This window comes from Macrotis lagotis, chromosome 2, assembly GCF_037893015.1.
Source record: "Macrotis lagotis isolate mMagLag1 chromosome 2, bilby.v1.9.chrom.fasta, whole genome shotgun sequence".
In the NCBI taxonomy this organism is placed as follows: domain Eukaryota; kingdom Metazoa; phylum Chordata; class Mammalia; order Peramelemorphia; family Peramelidae; genus Macrotis; species Macrotis lagotis.
In genome coordinates, this window is record NC_133659.1 from 257179949 (window position 1) to 257200250 (window position 20302).

At 39.9% G+C, this 20302-nt stretch overlaps 1 protein-coding gene across 2 annotated transcripts in view; it reads right to left on the minus strand.

Annotated features, from left to right (window-relative positions):
* The window catches only part of LOC141514815 (transmembrane protease serine 12-like), a 60012-nt gene extending 40349 nt beyond the window's left edge, over nucleotides 1-19663 (minus strand). Inside the window, exon 1 of one of the 2 annotated variants that reach the window (XM_074225923.1) lies at nucleotides 19481-19663. In XM_074225923.1, the coding sequence (XP_074082024.1) occupies nucleotides 19481-19568 (88 nt within the window). In that variant the 5' untranslated portion in view covers nucleotides 19569-19663. The remainder of the gene's footprint in view (nucleotides 1-19480) is intronic. The other variant, XM_074225924.1, reaches the window with a different exon arrangement.
* Nucleotides 19664-20302: the final 639 nt, after the last annotated feature.

A 20302-nucleotide genomic window follows, 5' to 3' on the forward strand; every position in this document is an offset into this window, starting at 1 on the left:
TAAAACTCTCTGAAATCTGGAGGACCTGGGTTAAAATTCTACCTCAGACACTTAATACTTACTTGGCTCTGTGACCTTGGGCAAGTCACTTAAACCTTGCAAAAAACAAAAACAAAAAAAAAACTTATTGTGTATTCATAACCAAAGAAACAAAGATCAATATAACATAGATCCTACTTTCTTACAGTCTAACTGGAGATTATCACAGGTACACATATAATTAAAATGCATATACTAACTAGACAAAGAGTAGGCAAAGAGTAATGACATTTTAGGAGGCTCATTTTTCACTTGAGAAATGAGAGGAATATAGAATTCTTGAAAGAAAGCTAAAGGAGATATAGCCAGATTGCTTTCTGCAAGGAGGAGGGGGAAGAGAAGGGAGGGAGGGGGGAAGAAAAATGTAAAACTCAAAACCTTGTAAAAAAAATGATTGGTAAGAACTACCATTGCATATAGTTGGAAAAACAAATAAATAAAATTTAATTTTTTTAATTTAAAAAGGAAATATATGAAAGGTAGGATGGAACCAGATGTTGAATGGCTTTCAATATCAAGATATTTTATTCAGTAGGTAATAAATATTAAGACAACAGGAGAAGGGGCGGCTAGGTGAGGCAGTGGATAGAGCACCAGCACTGGAGTCAGGAGTACCTGAGTTCAAATTCAGCCTCAGACACTTAATAATGACCTAGCTGTGTGGCCTTAGGCAATCCACTTAACCCCATTGCTTTGCAAAAACTAAAAAAAAAAAAAAAAAAAAAAAAAAAAAAAGATCATAGGAGTAATATATTAAATTTTTTTAGGTTTATCAGTATGAAGGACAAAATAGAGAGAAGAGGGGGCAGAGCCAAGACAACGTCAAGAGAGGATCCTGTCTTAGGTGCTCTCTCATAAAACTTATAAACTAAGGACTCTAAATTTTTGAGAGACAGAACCCACAGAGGGACCCAGTGAGGCAGTTCTCCAATTCAAGGTAACCTGGAGAAGAGCAGAAAGGCTCTGCTCCCCCGGTGTTGGAGGGGCGGCCCCACCAGAGGGGTGGCCTGCCAGAAAGAAAGAACTTCAGCCTCCCAGAGGCAGCCCCAGGGTGCTGGGAGCCGCAGCTCACAGCAGCCGGGGCAGTTTCCTGATTTACACCCGGGGGAGCATCAGGCACAACTTGGGGGATCAGCAGGGGGACCTCTGCCAGAGTGAGCATGTGAAGCTCGGCCCTCAGGGCACACAGCAAGCAGCTTGGCCAAGGCAGTTCAGATACAGGAAACAGAAGCAGAGCATGTAAGCAGGAGTCCCCATGGCATGAGCCCATTGAACCTAGGATGGGGAGTGAAGAGAAAGAGACTGCAGAGCTCTGTCCTCTGTCCCTGGAACAGGACTCTGGGGTTCAGACCATATTCAGATACTGATCGCAGTCTAGGCCCCCCATAGAACAGCAGGGCCCCCCCCACCTCAGCCCTGTGGCAGAGGGGGGTGCTTATGGTCATTCACAGACCAGGATGGAGGACAGAGCCTCACACACTGCCATCTTTGTGAGAGTGTCCCAAAAGCTCAGGAAGCACCCCAAAAACAGGCTAAGGCTGGGAAAATGAGCAAGCAGAGAAAAAAGAGGAACACCGTTGAGAAATATTTTGCCTATGAGCCCAAGAAGGATCAAAACACTCAGTCTGAAGATGAAGAAGCACAAGCTCCTGCATCTAAAGACTAAGAAAAAAACAGAAATTGGGCTCAGGCTATGGCAGAGCTCAAAAAAGACTTTGAAAATCAAATGAGGGAGTTAGAAGAAAAACTGGGAAAAGAAATGAGAGGCAGGAAAAACATGAAAATGAAGTCAGCAGCTTAGTCAAAGAAAACCAAAAAAATGCTGAAGAAAATAGCATACTAAAAACCAGCTTAGGTCAAATGGATAAAACAGTTCAAAAAGTTATTGAGGAGAAGAATTCTTTAGAAAGCAGAATTGGCCAGATGGAAAAAGAGATAAGAAAACTCTATGAGGAGAACAAATGCTTCAGACAAAGAACAGAATTCAGGGAGATTGATGATTTTATGAGAAATCAGGACTCAATACTTCAAAACCAAAAGAATGAAAAATTAGAAGAAAATGTGAAACATCTCATTGAAAAAACAACTGATATGGAAAACAGACTTAGGAAAGATAATTTTAAAATTATTGGAATACCTGAAAGTCATGATCAGGAAAAGGGCCTTGACATCATTTTCAAAGAATCACTACAAGAAATTGCCCAAATATCCTAGAAGCAGAGGGCAAAATAGAAATGGAGAGAATCCACCAATCCCCCGAGAAAGAGATCCCAAAAAACCAACCCCCAGGAATATTATAGCCAAGTTCCAGAACTCCCAAGTCAAAGAGAAAACATTACAAACAGCCAGAAGGACACAATTCAAATACCATGGAGCTGAAGTCAGGATCACACAGGACTTAGCAGCAACTACATAAAAAGCTTGTAGGGCTTGGAATATAATATACAGAAAGGCAAAGGAGCTTAGAATGCAACCAAGAATCAACTACCCAGAAAAACTGAATGTCCTCTTCCAGGGAAAAAGATGGACTTTCAATGAACCAGAGGAATTTCAAATGTTCCTGTTGGAATGGCCAGAGCTGAACAGAAGGTTTGATCTTCAAATACAGGACTCAGGTGAAGCATAGAGATGGGAGGAGAAGGGGAAAATATGAGGGACTTAATGATGATGAACTGCATGTATTTCTGTATAGAAAAATGACACTGATAATACTCATATGAACGTTCTCAATTAACAGAGCAGGTAGGAGATTTTATAGATGAAGCACAGGAGAAAACTGAATTCCAAGATAAAATATGGTGTAAAAATGGAGTCAATAGAAAAAAGGGAAATGTAATGGGAGAAAGAAAAAGGAGAGGGGAAATAGGCCAAGATTTTTCATATAATAAGACTTTTCTTTATTACAATGAGCTAATGCAATGTTATGGAAGGGGGGAAGGCAAGGGGGAATGAGGGAATCTTCACTCTCATCAGAGGTGGCTAGGAGAGGAATATATACTCAATGGGGTATAGACATCTGGAATAAGAAGGAGATAAGGGGGACAGGGGGAAGGGGGAGATGTGAATGAAGGTGAGGATGGACCATGGGGAGAGAGTGGTCAGATATAACACATTTTCTTTTTTACTTCTTGCAAGGGGCTGGGATTGGAAGGCTTGTCCGGGACCATAGGGCCAGGTGGATGCTGGGCCTAAGGGGTGGTGTGGGGGCTCAGGGCCTCTTGGCCCCAGGACCAGGGATCTGTCTGCTGCACTACTCAGCTACCCTACAGCAAAGTCAGTGAAAGGAGAGAGAAAATATAGCACATGGTAGTGGAGAAGTAAAAATGGAGGGAGTTGCGATCAGCAATGGCAATGGTGGAAAAATATGGAAGTTATTTTTGTGATGGACTTATCATAAAGAAGGTGATCCACCTGCAACAGAGTTGTTGTTGGTGTTGAAACACAGACTGAAGCACATTATTATTATTATTATTATTATTATTATTATTATTATTATTGGGGGGTGCAAGGCAAATGGGGCTGGGTGGCCTACCTGGGGCCACATAGCAGGGTGATCGTTGGGTGTCTGAAGTCGGATTTGGACCCGGGTGCTCCTGGCTCAAGGGCCAGTGCTCTGTCCGCCACCCAGCTGCCCCTACTATTATTACTATTTTATTTTATTTGGGGTCTTTTTTTTCTTTTTTTGGTTTTTGCAGGGCAGTGGGGTTAGGGTGGCTTGCATGTCACACAGCTGGGTGTACAGGGCTGGATACGGCTTGGGTGCTCCTGGCTCCAGAGCTGGTGCTCCATCCGCTGCACCACCTGGCCATACCTACAATTATTACTATTATTTTTTTAATTTTAATTTCAATTTTTTTCTCTCTGCTCTATCGCTCAAGCAAGTCTATATTTTGGGGGGAGGGGGTATTTTGTTTACTCTTAAACAAGAATATTTTATTAATGTATAAAAAAATTATTTGTACAAAATGAAAATAAATATTAAATTAAAAAAAATAGAGGTGGCTAGGTGGTGCAGTGAATAAAGCACCGGCCCTGGAGTCAGGAGTACCTGGGTTCAAATCCAGTCTCAGACACTTAATAATTACCTAGCTGTGTGGCCTTGGGCAAGCCACTTAACCGCGTTTGCCTTGCAAAAACCTAAAAAAAAAAAAAACTCGAGAAAAGAGAGATGGGAGGCAGGATTTTTTTTTTAAAGATTTGTTGATATATATCTTTGTTTTTATATTAGTCATTTCCAGATATGTGTCTACTTCCCAACCCCTAAAACAAATACTTCCTTGTACCAACAAAAAAAATTAAGCAAAATCAGCCAACACAATGAGTACGTTGGAACTGGATACAACATTAAATACCAGGAGTGTGCCCAAATTTCTAATGAAAGGTAACATTTTATTATGTTCTCTAAGACTAAAATTGGTGATTACAATTATTTAGTGTCTCTGAGTGACAGAAAAATTAATGAAGGTTCAGAAAAGAGATAATAAAATATACTTCATCCATCATAGCACAACAGTGAGAGACCACTAGGACAGAATGGTTTATAACATTGTGAGTTATGAATTCTTTATCAGGTTTTTTTTAATTGTAATTTTTGTCACAAGGGAGAATTTAAATAGGCTCTGATTTGGAAAAAAGACTATTATGTGAAGAAAAAGGGCATCAGTAAAATCTTAGCAGAGTTTTAAGTACTTTTAGAAATCACTCAGGGGCAGCTAGGTGGCGTAGTGGAAAGTACCAGCCCTGAAGTCAGGAGTACCTGGGTTCAAATCTGGTCTCAGACACTTAATAATTACCTAGCTGTGTGGTCTTCGGCAAGCCACTTAACCCCATTTGCCTTGCAAAAACCTAAAAAAAAAAATCACTCAAAAGTTTGCTTTCCTTTTAGTGTAATATATATAATAGAGGGTTGAGTAGTTAGGTGGCACAGTAGATAAACTATTGGACCTGGAGTCAGGAAGATCTAAGTTCAAATGTAGCTTCAGTTAGTTTCAATCTATGTGACCAATGGGCAAGTCATTAATCCTGTTTGCCTTAGGTTTCTGATCTGTAAAATAAGTTGAAGGAAATGATAAACCCCTCTAGTGGAGTGGAGTAACAAGGAGTAGAATGACTGAACAACAACAGGGGAGTTCCTGATCACTTTTTAAAAACAGTATTTTATTTTTTCCAATTTCATGTAAAGACAATTTTTAACATTTATTTTAATTTTGAGTTCCTAATTTTTCTCTTTCCTTTTCCCCTCCCTAAAATGGAAAGCAATTTGATGTTATACATATGCAATTATATAAAACATATTTCTATATTCATCATATTGTGAAAGAATAAACAGATCAAAAGGGGAAAAAAGTATGTAAAAAATAAAGTTAAAAATAGAATGCTTGGCTCTACATTCAGATTCCATCAGTTCCTTCTCTGGAGGTGGATAGCATTTCCCATCGTGAGTCCTTTGGAAATGTCTTGGGTCTTTGTATTGCTAGAAGGGCTAAATCACTCAAAGTTCATCAGTGCAAAATGTGGCTATTACTGTGTACAATATTCTCCTGATTCTGCTCTCTTCACTTTGCAGCAGTTAAGTCTTTCCAAATTTTTTTTCTGAAATCCATCTGTTCATCATTACTTTTTTTAAGAAAGATTTTATTTGAGTTTTAGTACTTTTCCCCTAATCTTGCTTCCCTCCCTCCACCCCCCACAGAAAGGTAGTCTGATAGTCTTCACATTGTTTCTATGGTATACATTCATCTAGGTTGAATGTGATGAGAGAGAAATCATATCCTTAAGGAAGAAAAATAAAGTATAAGAGATAGCAAAATTACATAATAAGATAATGGATTTTTCCCCTAAATTAAAGGTAATAATCTTTGGTCTTTGTTCAAACTCCGCAATTCTTTCTCTGAACTGTTCATTTCTTATAGTACATGGTACTCTATTACATTCATATATCACAGCTTGTTCAACCATTTCCCAATTGATGGACATTTCCTCAATTTCCAATTCTTTGCTTCCATAAAAAAAAAATCTGCTAGAAATATTTGTGTGGGTCCTTTTCCTTTTTTTATGATCTCCTTGGGATAAAGACCTATCAAAGGGTATGTATAGCTTGATTGCCCTTTGGGCATAGCTCCAAATGGATCCAGAATGGATCAGTTACAATTCCCAATTTTCCCATGTCCTCTCCAATGTTGAACATTTTCCTTTTTCATCACATTAGCCAATCTGATAGCTCCTGCTCAATTTGATGAGTCCCTCCCAATAAATTTAATGATATACCGTATGGATCTTTTTGCAAGCATCTGAAGGGCACTGTTAGGGACTGGTGTGTTTGGGAATACTGTAAATTGTCATCATCTGTGCCTTTAAGCATCAGAACCTTGTTTTGCTAAGTGCCACAGGAGTGGGAGTGGATTAGGGTCTGGGAAGGATACTTAAGCACTTGTATTCCGGTGAATAAATGGAGCACTTAGAGATCTTGATGGAGTACTTGTCTCCTTTGTCATCCTTGTCTCCTGCCCCTCCTCCTCAAAAGTTCGCTGGGGGAAGCCTGAAAGAGTCCAGAAGTGGGACTCAACAGAGCTTATCTCATAGAAGTAGACTTGGGTACTGACACCTTATAGATTAGTCTCCAGAGTTTGGGATTGCCTCCTGATGATTGAGGCTCAGGAGAAGAGACTCTTGTTGGAGCAGTCACCCCTTTGTGGTGATAAAAATGAGTGGTAAACCTTGTACAACCCTTTTCTTTGTACATGCTTTCTCTCCCTTCATATTTCAGATAAGAATGCATCAAGGCCTCCCTTTGCTCTCCCCAACCTTCCACCCTCACCCCCAGTCAGTCAAAGGACAGAAAAAGATGGTGAGATGTCTATGCCTTTTGCATGTAAGCCTGAGAAGGGAGTTTCTGAATTTTTAATTCCTGATTACATTCTATGCCATTGTTTCCTTTTCTGAGCACAGGCCAGAGAAAGGGCAGTATTAGCTTTGGTGGTTAGTTCTTTTTCCTCTCCATAATAAAATCTTGTTCTTGCACATATCTTTCATGCAGGAAAATTTTGCACATTCTACTTTTATCTTCCCCATTCTACTAGGGCATTCCTCATCTCAGCCCCTCATTCTTTGTGGAGAACATTCCAACATGTTCAACTCACATTCATGCCTTCTATCTATGTAAACTTCACCTGAAAGTGAACTATTAAGGATAAAGTTCTTATAAGTTATATGTATCATCTTTCCATATAGGAATGCAAAAATTAATTTTATGAGTATTCTTTCTGATGATATAATTACTCTTCCATCTGACCTAGTTGTGTTTATTTTTTGTTGTTGTTGGAACAATAGAGTCATGTGATTTGCACAAGGTCACACAGCTAATAAAGATTAAGAGTCTGAGGTTAGATTTAAGCTCAGGTTCTCCTGGCTCCAGGATCAGTGCTCTATCCACTGTGCCACCTAGCTGCCTCCCATATGTTACAAACTGCTTCCACCCTCCCTTCCTACCCTCCTCCCCTCAGTGGCAGATAGTCAGATTAGCATTGAACATACATATTTGTGATAAACATGTATACAGATTAGTCATTTTTGCTATGAGGAATTAGGAGTAAGAGAAAGAGATACATAAGAGATCATTTTAATAAAGTGTTCATCAGATTCTGAAGGATTTTTTGGGTGGGACATTGTTTTGTTTTGTTTTTCTTCCTCTGGATGGGAATAACATTGTCCATAGCTGGTCTAATATGGTTGTCCTAGTTCTCTGAACAGCTGAGCTAAACTGCTTCCATCAAGGTTGTTCATCACATTATGTTGTTGTTAATGTGTACAATGTTCTCTTGGTTACAGATCCTTGAGTGGAATATTCCCTCTTAAGAGTTAATATTCTGGGGGCAGGAGTACCTGGGTTCAAATTCGGCCTCAGACACTTAATAATTACCTAGCTGTGTGGCCTTGGGCAAGCCACTTAACCCCGTTTGCCTTGCAAAAAAAAAAAAAAAACCTAAAAAAAAGAGTTAATATTCCGAGTGAAATCCTCTCAAGGTTAAAAATCATTAAAACAATGACAGACTATTACTCTTAGACTATTCTTAGAAGAAAGAGGGAGAGAGGCCTTGCATTCCCAGCCAGGCACCCTCCCGATTTTGTTAGGGAGGGAAATTGTGGAATATTTCCAGAAAAGAGACCTTGCATTTTTTTTTGCAAGGCAAACGGGGTAAGTGGCTTGCCCAAGGCCACACGGCTAGGTAATTATTAAGTGTCTGAGACCAGATTTGGACCCAGGTACTCCTGACTCCAGGGCTGGTGCTTTATCCACTACCCCACCTAGCCGCCCTCAACCTTGCATTTTTAATTAGTCACCTATTTGATGATAGATTGAGAAAACAGTAGATGGCCTTTTCTTATTTGATGATAAGTACTAAGAAGACCTTGCATACTCAGAACATTAATACATTTAGATAGACAACAAAAGGTCATTAGAAATCTTTATTATATGTAAACATTCTCTTTGTTACTGGGTAGATTTTTCACATAAAGATTGTAACTCTGAAAATCATAACCAATCAGGTTGGAAGAGAGGGAGTGGGGGGGGGGGGGAATGGCACTAGGCCATATAATCTTGCTTGACTGTCACCTCGGAGCAGCTCCTTGATCTTCACTACCTTTGTGAGACTTGGAGTGTGCCCTTTTCTAGAGAAAAGCATAAATAAACTTTCTTCTTTGCCCAGAGGAGTCTCTATATTTTTTTAAAGTGGATTTTTATCCTACACATCCTGTAACTCATTCCATGCTTCCCTAGAGTATTCATGTACCATAACTTGATAGGCATCCCTTCAATTTCCAATTCTTTGCCACTACAAAAAAGAGCTGCTATGATTATTTTGGAACATGTAGAATTTTTCCCTTTTTTTATGACTTCTTCTGAGGGCAGCTAGGTGGCTCAATGCTTAGAGCACCAGCCCTGGAGTCAGTAGACTTGAGTTCAAATTCTACCTCAGACACTTAATAATTGCCTAGCTATGTGACCTTGGGTGAGTCACTTAACCCCATTGTCTTAAATAAATAAAATATAAAATAAAATAATTCCTTCTGGACATAGGTGTAGAATTGGAATTGCTGGATCAAAGGATGTGAACATTTTTATTGATCTTTGGACATAGTTTCATATTGCTCTCCAGAATGGTTGGAACTATTCGTAACTCTACCAACAATGCATTCATGTCCTAGTCCTCCCACAACCTCTCCAACATTGATCATTTTCCATTTTTCTCATCTCAGGCAATCTGATAGTTGTGAGGTGATATTTCATAGTTGTTTTAATTTACATTTCTCTATTCAATAATGATTTGGAGCATTTTTTCATATGATAATATACAGAGAGCTTTAATTTCTTCATTTAAAAACTGTCTATTCATATCCTTTGACCATTTATCAATTGGGGATTTGTAACTTTATAAATTTGATGCAATTCCCTATATATTTTAGAAATTAGACCTTTATCAGAATTCCTAGTTGTAAAGATTGTTTCCCAGCTTTCTGCTTTCCTTCTAATTTTGGCAGCATTAATCTTATTAGTGCAAAACCTTTTTAATTAAATATAGTCAAAATCATTCATTTTGCAGTTTATAATGTACTCTACTTCTTTTTTGGTCATAACTTTGCCCCCTTTCCAACAGTATGTTTCTATAGTCATTTACTGCAGTTTCTTTTGAACCTGTCCTAATTCACTGATCCATTACTCTATTTCTTAATCAGTACTAGCCAGTTTTGATGACTGCCACTTTATAGTATAGTTTTAAATCTGGTAGAGCTAGGCTACTTTCCTTTACATTTTTTTCATCAGTTCCCTTGCTATTCTTGCCCTTTTGTTGTTTTCTCTAGCTCCGTAAAAATAGTTATTTGGTAGTTTGATTGGTATGACACTAAGTAATTTAATTGAGTAGAATTGCCATTTTTATTATATTAGCTCAACCTAAACTTGTGTGATTGACATTTTTCCAATTGTTTATATATGACTTTATTTGTGTGAGAAGTGCTTTATAATTCTGTTCATACAGTTTCTAGGTTTGTCTTGTGAGGTAAATTCCCAAGTATTTAATATTTTCCATAGTTACTTGAAATAGAATTTCTCTTTCTATCTCTTGCTCTTGGGCTTTGTTGTTCATATTTAATTTTGCTGACTTTGTTAACTGTCTCAAGTTTTTTAGATGATTTACTCCGGTTCTCTAGGTATACCATCATATCCTCTGCAAAGAGTGAAAGCTTTCCTTCTTCATTGCCACAATTCTGATTCCATAAATTTCTTTTTCTTCTCTTTCAAATACTATATTGAATTTCAAATACTACATAGCATTTTAAATACTGTATTGAATAGTAGTGGTGATAATGGGCATCCTTGTATCTCTCCTGATCTTATTGAAAATGCTGAGTTTATTCCCATTGCATATAATATTTATTAATGGTTTTAGATAGATACCATTTATTATTTTAAGAAAAACTATATTTATTCCTGTACTTTCTAGTGTTTTTAATAGGAATGGATGTTGTATTTTATCAAAGGTTTTTTCAGCATCTAGTGAGATTAACACTTTGATTTCTGTTGGTTTTGCTATTGAGCTGAGTGTTTTTTAACATTGAACCATTCATGCCAACCTGGTATATATTCTACCTGATCATGGTGTATTATCCTAGTAATAACTTGCTATAGTCTCTCTGCTAAAATTTTATTTAAGATTTTTTGTATCAATGTTCATTAGGGAGATTGGTCTATAATTTTCTATGTCTGTTTTTGGTTCTTCCTGATTTAGCTATCAGCACCATGTTGGTGTCATAAAATGAATTTGGCAGAATGCCCTCTTCTATTTTCTTTTAAATAGTTTATGTAAAATAGGAATTGTTCCTTAAATGCTTTGTAGAATTCACTTGTAAATCCATCTGGACTTGGAGACTTTTTCTTAGGGAGTTTAGTGATGGTTTTTCTTCAATTTCTTTTTCTGAAAAAGGGTTAAGTATTGCATTTCTTCTTCTATTAATCTAGGCAATTTGTATTTTTGTAACTATTCATTTCACTCAGGTTATCCATTTTATTATCTTACATTTCAGCAAAGTAGCTCCAAATTATTTCTTTAATTTCCTCCTCATTAGTGGTTAGTTCACCCTTTTTGTTTTTGACACAGGTAATTTGGTTATCTTCTTCCTTTTTTTTTAAATCAGATTAACCAAGGATTTGTCTATTTATTGGCTTTTTCATAAAACCAAGCTAAGCTTTATGAGATCAATGGTTTTCCTGCTTTCAATTTTATTACTCTCTCCCTTGATTTTCAGAATTTCTAATTTGGTATTTAATTGAGAATCTTTAATTTGTTCTTTTTCTCACTTTTTTGGTTGCATAACCAACTCATTGATCTCTTCTTTCTCTATTTTTTTTTAGTTTTTTCAAGGCAATGGGGTTAAGTGGCTTGCCCAAGGCCACACAGCTAGGTACTTATTAAGTGTCTAAGGCAGCATTTGAACTCAGGTACTCCAAGACCAGTGCTCTATCCCACTGCGCCACCTAGCTGCCCCCTCTATTTTATTCTTATAGTCTTTTAGAGATATATAAAGTGTCCCTCAAAACTGTCTTGGCTACATCCCATAAATTTTGGTATGAAGTCTCATTAGTATCATTTTCTTGGATGTAATTATTATTTCTATTATTTGCTGTTTGATCCATTGACCCATAAGATTAAGTTATTTAGTTTCCAATTAGTTTTTAGATTATCTTTCCATGACCCTTTATTACATGTAATTTTTATTGAATCATGCTGAGAAGTATTATTATTTCTGCCTTCTGCCTTTCTGCCCTAGTATATAGTCAATTTTGCTTTAGGTACCATGTACTGCTAAGGAAAAGGTATATTCTTTTCTATCCCCATTAAGTTTTCTCCAGAGGTCTATCATACCTAAGTTTTCTAATATTTCATTCACCTTAACTTCCTTCCTGTTTATTTTGTTGTTAGGTTTATCTAGTTCTGAGAGAGGGAGGTTGTGGTCCCCCATTATTAAAGTTTTGCTGTCTATATCTCCTTATAATTCACTCAGTTTTTCCTCAAGGAATTTGGACGCTATACACTAGGTGCAAACATGTTTAGTAATGATATAGCTTAATTACCAATGAGGCCTTTCAAGAAGATGTAGTTTCCTTACTTATACCTTTTTAATATTGGGGGGTTTTTTAATTTTATTTATTTAAGGCAATGGAATTCAGCAATTTGCCCAAGGTCACACAGCTGGGCAATTATTAAGTCTGAGGCTGGATTTGAACTCAGGTCCTCCTGACTCCATGCATGGCTGGTGCTCTATCCACTGTGCCACCTAGCTGCCCCAATGCCTTTTTTTTTAAGGTTTTGCAAGGCAATGGGATTAAGTGGCTTGCCCAAGGCCACATGGCTAGGTAATTATCAAGTGTCTGAGACAGGATTTGAACCCAGGTACTATTGACTCCAGGGCCGGTGCTTTGTCCACTGTGCCACCTAGCTGCCCCCAATGGCTTTTAACGAGATTGATTTTTGCTTTTACTTCATCTGAGATCAGAATCACTCACCCTGATTTTTTCATGATCTCTTCAGGGTATAGACCCAATAGTGGTATTGCTGAATCAAAGGGTATGTACATTTTTATTACCCTTTGGGTGTAATTCCAGATTGCTCTCCAGAAAGGTTGGATGAGTTCACAGTTTACAGTTCCACCAATAAGGTGTTAGTGTCCCAGATCTTCCACATCCCTTCCAACACTAATCATTGTCCTTTCTGGTCATATTGGCCAATCTGAGAGGTGTGAGGTGATGCTTTAATTTGCATTTCTCTAATCGGTAATGACTTAGAGCAATTTTTCATATGACTATGAATCGCTTTGATTTCCTCATCTGTATATTGCCTCTGCATATCATTTGACCATTTGTCAACTGGGGAATGGCTTGTTTTTTGTTTTTGTTTTTTTTTTATAAATTTGACTCAGTTCTCTATATATTTCAGGAGTCCTTCGTCAGAAATACTAGTTGTAAAAAATCTTGTGTTTTTTTTTTAATTCAGCTGAAGCATAATATATTTTGCTCTGTCCTTTTACCTTTACCCTATTTGTATCTCTCTGCTTGTAGGATTCTAGTTTTTAACCCATTCTGCTATCAGCTTCTGTATTGTGGGACAGTTCATCCCATCCACATTTACAGTTAAGATTACTAACTCTGTATTTCCTTCCGTGCTATCTTTCTCCATTTATATTTTTCTCTTTCCTTTCCTCTTATTCCTTCTCACCAAAGTTTTACTCCCTTTCTGTTTTAACTTTTCTTTTAAAATTTAACTTTCAGTTTATTCTCTTATACCTTCGCCTTCCCTTTTATCAGTCCCTTCTTCCCTCATCTTTCCCTTTCCCCATCCTCCCCTTCCCTGTAGATTAGGATAGATTTTTAAACCCGAGTGGGAATGTATCTTATTTCCTGTCTGGACCAAATCTATTGGACAGAATTTACTCAGTGTTCACACTTTCCTTCTTTCCCTCTAAAATTATAAATCTTTGTACCTCATTACCTGGTGTTATTTGTCACTCAAGTATCATTAATGAGGTATCATCAATCACAGTTTGATTATTTGATTGCAAAGTACCAACACAGATTGGTGGTTTGATAAGTTTCAATAAATTTTTATGCTTCTTTTACCATTATTTTTGTGTGCCTCTTTGACCAAGCTATTAACTCTTTTTCTTTTTTTTAAGAGTATTTTACTTTTTTCCAAATTACACATCAAGACAATTTTTAACTATCATTTTTGCAAGATTTTGAGTTCCAAATTTTTCTTCCTCCCTCCCTTCCTTCCCCTCTTCTGAAAATGGTAGGCAATTTAATATATGCTATATATGTGCTATCATGTAAAATATATTTCCATATTAGCCAGAGTTGTGAAAAAAGAAACAGATCAAAAGAAAATTTTAAAAAGAATAAAGGAAGTGAAAAAATATGCTTTGATATACAATCAGAGTCTATCAGTTCTTTATCTGATTGTGGATAGCATTTGCCTTCATAAGTCTTTTGTACTTGTCTTGGATCATTGTGTTGCTGAGCAGAGCTGAGAAATTCAAAGCTGACCATCATACTGGATTGCTGACACTATGTACAATGTTTTTCTGGTTCTGTTCATTTCACTTTGTATCAGTTTATGCAAATCTTCCCAAGTTTTTCTGAAATCGGCCTGCTAATCATTTCTTATTACACAATCATATTCCAATACATTCATCTCCTATGCTTGTTCAGCTATTTCCCAATTTATGATCATCCCTCAGGTCCTTTTCCCTTTTTTTCTATGATCTTTAGATTATAGACCTAGTAGTGATATTGCTAGATCAAAGGGTATGTACAGTTTGGTTGGCCTGTAGGTATAGTTCCAAATTAATCTCCAGCATGGTTAGATCAGTTCACAACCCCACCAAGAATGCATTATTGTCCCAAATTTCCCACATCCTCTCCAACATTTATTATTTTCTTTTTTTGTGTACTATTAGTCAATCTGAGAGGGGTGAAGTAATATTTAGAGTTGTTTATTTCTTTCTTTATTTGTTGCTTTTTGCAAGGCAGTGGAGTTAAGTAACTTATTCATGGTCACACGGCTGGGTAATAATTAAACATCTGAGGCTGCATTTGAACTCAAGTCCTCCTGATTCCAGAGCCAGCACTCTATCCACTGTGTCACCTAGCTGTCCCTCAGAGTTATTTTAATTTGAATTTCTCTCATTGAAAGTGATTTAGAGCATTCTTCATGTCTAATACTTTGATTTCTTTATCTGAACATTGCCTATTTATATCCTTTGACCATTTGTCAACTGGGGGATGGCTTTTATTCTTATAAATGTGGTTCAGGACAGCTAGGTGGCACAGTGGATAGAGCACTAGCTCTGAAGTCAGCGGGACCTGAGTTCAAATCCAGTTTCAGGCACTTAATAACTGCCTAGCTGTGTGACCTTGGGCAAGTCACTGAACCCTATTGCCCCTTAAATCATTTTAAAAAATTCTAAAAAAAAAATTTGGTTCAGTTCTGTATTTGAGAAATTAAGCCTTTATCAGAGACAATTATTATAAAGATCATTCGCCAGTTTTCTCCTTTCCTTCTAATCTTAGTTACATTGGTATTGTTCATACAAAAGCTTTTCAATTTAATTTAATCAAAATTATCTATTTTACATTTCATAAAGATCTTTCTCTCATTTGGTCATGAATTCCTAGCTCTTCTAATTTGTTTATGGTCTTACCCTTGGTGTCTTAATTATGTACCCATTTTGACTTTAACTTGGGATACAGTGTGAGATATTAGTCTTTACCTAGTTTATATCCTATTATTTTCCAATTTTTCCAGCAGGTTTTGTCAAATAGTAAGTTCTTATCTCAAAAACTGGGGTCTTTGGGTTTAAATACTAGGTTACTATGGTCATTGACTCACTGTGTTTTAATAGATTGCTGTCATGGGAAGTGGGGAAAAAAGGGAGGGAGGGAGAAAAACCATAAAACTCAAAAAATGATTGTTAAAACTTTATGAGTTCCAAATTATTTCCTTCCTTCCTTTCCTTAATAAAATAAAATCTAATTTTCTACAGAAAACTAGTCCAATCCCTCTTAATTCTATTGCCTTTCTTCTATTGATTATTTCCCATGTATCCTGTATTTAACTTATTCATAGTTGTACATTGTCCCCCATTAGATTGTGATCTCCTTGAACTGTTTTGGGTTTTTTGTTTGTTTATATGTATTTATTTACTCATTTCTTTTCTTTCTTTGCATCCCTAGTGTTTTGCACAGTGGCTGGCACATGTTAGGCACTTAATGTTTATTTACTGAATGAATGAATGAATGTTCATACAAATATGTTCAAATAAGTTAAATACAGGATAAAGGGGGGCAGCTAGGTGGCACAGTGAATAAAGCACTGGCCCTGGATTCAGAAGGACCTGAGTTCAAATTTGACCTCAGACACTTAATAATTAACCTAGCTGTGTGACCTCGGGCAAGTCACTTAACCCCATTGCCTTGCAAAAATAAATAAATAAATGGAATCAACAACAACAAAAAAATACAAGATAAAGGCAATAGAATTAAGAGAGATTGGAATAGTTTCTGTTGAAAATGAGATTTTTATTGGTGACTTGAAGGTGTTCAGGGAAGACAGGAGACAGAGATGAAAAGGGAGAGTATGGAGAACTAGAGAAAAAGCCTAGAATGAAGTGTTAACTAGGTGCTAAGTAAAATGATTAAGAAAGGCACAATTAAGTCTCCCATAACAACTTGGCATATCTACATACTTCCTTTTTCAGGCTGTCATACTGCCTAAAAATACTACCTACCAGGGTTTAGAGCTAAAGTGTTATTCACCAATTTACCAGCCTCTTTTAGACTTCCAAGTATTCCTAAGAGGGACAACATATTACACTGTATAACTTAATCTGATTCCTCTCCTTCACCTCCACCTGCCCCAATAGCTAGAAAGAAAAGTTTGCATAGTCTGAAGTTCTTTGGAACTCTCATATTCTGAGTTCTTGGTTCTACTACAATTCAGAACCTCAGTGAGCCTTGGTTTCATCAAGTATAAAATGAGAGTGTTGGCCTTAATGATAGCTCTAAATTTATGAGGCAGGAGAAAGATTGCTAGCAGTGGGACAGTAACTGTTATACATGAAATGTAAAAAGACCTAGATAAGAACCAGCCATACATTGAATGGTTTCTATATGAAGCAGGGAATCAAGAAGAAAGACCTGAATTACACAGTAATACAGTCTCTGGGCTAGCTTATTCACTACAATCCTTCCTCACAAAGGCAGAACTAGAATTCCCAGAAAGGGACCACTACCGTTCTGATATGACTCAAACTTTCCCAGGGTCCTAAAGATGACCCTGTCTTTGGTGGGGAAACATACCTACAATTTGTCACTGCATCTCCTGAGATCCTGCCAGTATACAAGATTATCAACCTTCGCTCTTAAACATAAAACATGCCAATAAGGCAAATGCACATAGGAACCTGACTCACATTCTTTCATCAAAGCATGGGAAATCTAAGGGGTGGGGGTGGGGTGGGGTGGGGCAATTCACCACTCTGGATAATACTCCTCCTTCATTCTTTCAAAAACATCTGCACTGGGTAGACACCCAGGTGGCACAGTGGATAAAGCACCAGCCCTGGAGTCAGGAGTACCTGGGTTCAAATCCGATCTCAGACACTTAATAATGACCTAGCTGTGTGGCTTTGGGCAAGCCACTTAACCCCATTTGCCTTGCAAAAACCTAAAAAAATTAAAAATTAAAAAAAAAACATCTGCACCACATGAAGTTGTTTCTTTCCTAGCTTCTCTCCCATTAGGCAAATCTGTTCCTCTCCTGCTCTCAGAGAGATGATGGCCACTGACAAATACATTTAACTCATAACTTTAAAGTGACTGTTGGAATTCCACGCAATTCCCTTCAGTCAGAAAACTAAAGCTCCTTAGGATAATTCCCTGGTTAATGCAGACAAGCCCAGACAGGCTCATCTTCTACACTATTCAAGACTCTTCTTACAAAAAGTATAGGTGCAACATTTGCCTTTTTCTGTTTCTCCCTCTATAAATCACAGAATGAAGGAGACAGCAACCAGGCCCTTCTTGAAGTTTCACCCTTCCAGGTGAAGCTGGAAGGCAATAGCTCAAGCTAAAGCAGAGTTCGGCTCTTTTTCAATGGGCTTCCAAATTTTATTGGCATAAAGCTGGGCAAAATAGTTCCTAAAAATTTCTTTAACTTCATCTTCATTGACTATAAATTCACTCTTCTTTTTTGATGCTAATGATTTGCTGTTTTTTTTTTATCAAATTAGCCAATGCTTTATACATTTTATTGAGTTTTCCCATCAAACTAGCTCCTAATTTTATTTATTCAATTTTTTTTTACTTTAAATTTGTTTACTATCACCCATCAAGATGTTGACATTCTCTTAGGGAGTAATCTAAGAATGCTCCTGGTTTCCTGGGAGTACAGTGCGGTTGGGCAGTCAGATGGTGTAGTGGATAAAGCACTGGCCCTGAAATCAGGAGAGTTGAGTTCAAATCTGACCTCAGACACTTGACACCAACTTTGCGACCCTGAGCAAGTCATTCAATCTGGACTGCCTGAAACTCAGGGTCATCTCCAGGCCTGAAGCAGATCTAGCCACTGGAGGAGCCTTAGCCCTCATTCTCGGGACCTCACCGTGGTCTTGGAGAATGAAGGGCCCACATTAATGAGCTAAGACCCCGGGGCCTTAAACCAGACCCCAAACACATCAGACACTCAATACAACACTTTTCTTTTCCTTTCAGCCACCAAACTGCGGCAGAAATGAGAGAACAGGCTGGAGGGAGGGGGTTATTCCACTGATGAGACTGCCAATACCAGGGATAAGGAATGAGTCGGGGATTGTGGAATGAAGAGCTGGAAGTCCTGAATTCAAATCCTCCAAGTCCAAGCCGGCCTAGTGCCTTTAGCGCTCTGTGCCTCAGTTTCCCCTATGTAAAGTGAGGACATTGGATTCAGGGTCTATGGCGCTAGCCCTGTGGTGGGAGGACATCTATCCAGTGATCCTGTGGAGGGGCAAGGGGTGAGGACCCGGGGCCAGCCCCGGGAGTGGGGGGGGGAACAAGGGGGGATGGGAGGGGGGAAAGGAGAGGAAGGGGGAGGGGAAACAGGAGGGGAAGGGGGAAAGGAAGGGAAGGGGAGGGGAAAGAGGAGGGGGAAAGGAGGGGAAGGAGGAGGGGAAGAGGAGGGGAGGGGAAAAGGGGGAGGAGAAAGAGGAGAGGGAGGGGAAAGAGGAGGGGAGGGGAAAGAGGAGGGGGAAAAGGAGGGGAAGGGGGAGGGGAACAGGAGGGGAGGGAAAAGGAGGGGAAGGGGGAGGGGAAAGAGGAAAGGGAGGGAAAAGAGGAGGGGAGGGGAAAGAGGAGGGGAGGGGAAAGAGGAGGGGGAAAAGGAGGGGAAGGGGAGGGGAAAGAGGAGAGGGAGGGGAAAGAGGAGGGGAGGGGAAAGAGGAGGGAGGGGAAAGAGGAGGGGAGGGGAAAGAGGAGGGGGAAAAGGAGGGGAAGGGAAAGAGGAGGGGAGGGGAAACAGGAGGGGGAAGGAAAAGGAGGGGAAGGGGGAGGGGAAACAGGAGGGGGAAGGAAAAGGAGGGGAAGGGGAGGGGAAAGAGGAGGGGAGGGGAAAGAGGAGGGGGAAAAGGAGGGGAGGGGAGGGGAAAGAGGAGGGGGAAAAGGAGGGGAAGGGGAGGGGAAAGAGGAGAGGGAGGGGAAAGAGGAGGGGAGGGGAAAGAGGAGGGAGGGGAAAGAGGAGGGGAGGGGAAAGAGGAGGGGGAAAAGGAGGGGAAGGGGGAGGGGAAAGGAGGGAAGGGGAGGGGAAAGGAGGGAAGGGGAGGGGAAAGAGGAGGGGGCGGGGCGGGCCGCGCTTACTCTGGTCGAAGAGCACCACTCTCTCCCTCGCGTAGGTGAAGCTGCCCCAAACTAACCACAGGGCGGCGCCCACAATCGAAGACCGCATCTTGCGTGGGGGGGGGGGGGAGGGGCAGGGGAAAGGAGAGGGAGAAGAAATGGCGGCGGCGGCCGCGGAGTCGCTTCCTTGCCCTCTGACGTCAGCGCGATGCGCGGCACCGACAACAGCTCGGCAGCCGGAAGGACGTCGGAGGAACTGCGTGGCGCGGCGTGACGTCACCGGCTGGGGGCGGCGGCGGCGTCGGCGTGAGGTGCGGCGCGCTAGCTGCGTGGCCGCCCCGCCCCGCCCCGCCCCGCCCCGCCAATGCCCCGGCTGTGAGGCCGCCGAGGCCTTGGGGCTCCCCGCCTGGGCCCGCAGCGCCACGGCCTGCCGAGCACCGCTAGGGGGCGCCGTGGAAACGGCGCAGGCGCAGAGTCCGGAGAGCCGGGCCCCTCCGAGACGCTTCTCCCGCCCAGCACCTCCTAGGACGATCTTCCTCTAATATAGAGGGGTTTTGGCGGGGTCCTTAAACAGTTTTGTGGAAGAGAATAAAGACCATTTTTGTGCTGATTAAGTTTATTTCCTTTGTAGCCCCCCCCCCCCGCCCCAGAAACGTCCATATGTGTCCACTACAAATTCAGGTTATCTCCAAGTCCAGGACACTGTCCACTGTGTCCGGACTGGCCATTTCCTGGAGGGGGAAACGGTGGAAATTGCATCAAAAGGAACTGCACCCACTGTTTTGTCTTCCTGTGAAACCTTCCATCTTATCTGCTGCATCTCATCCGCATCTTGCTGTTTGC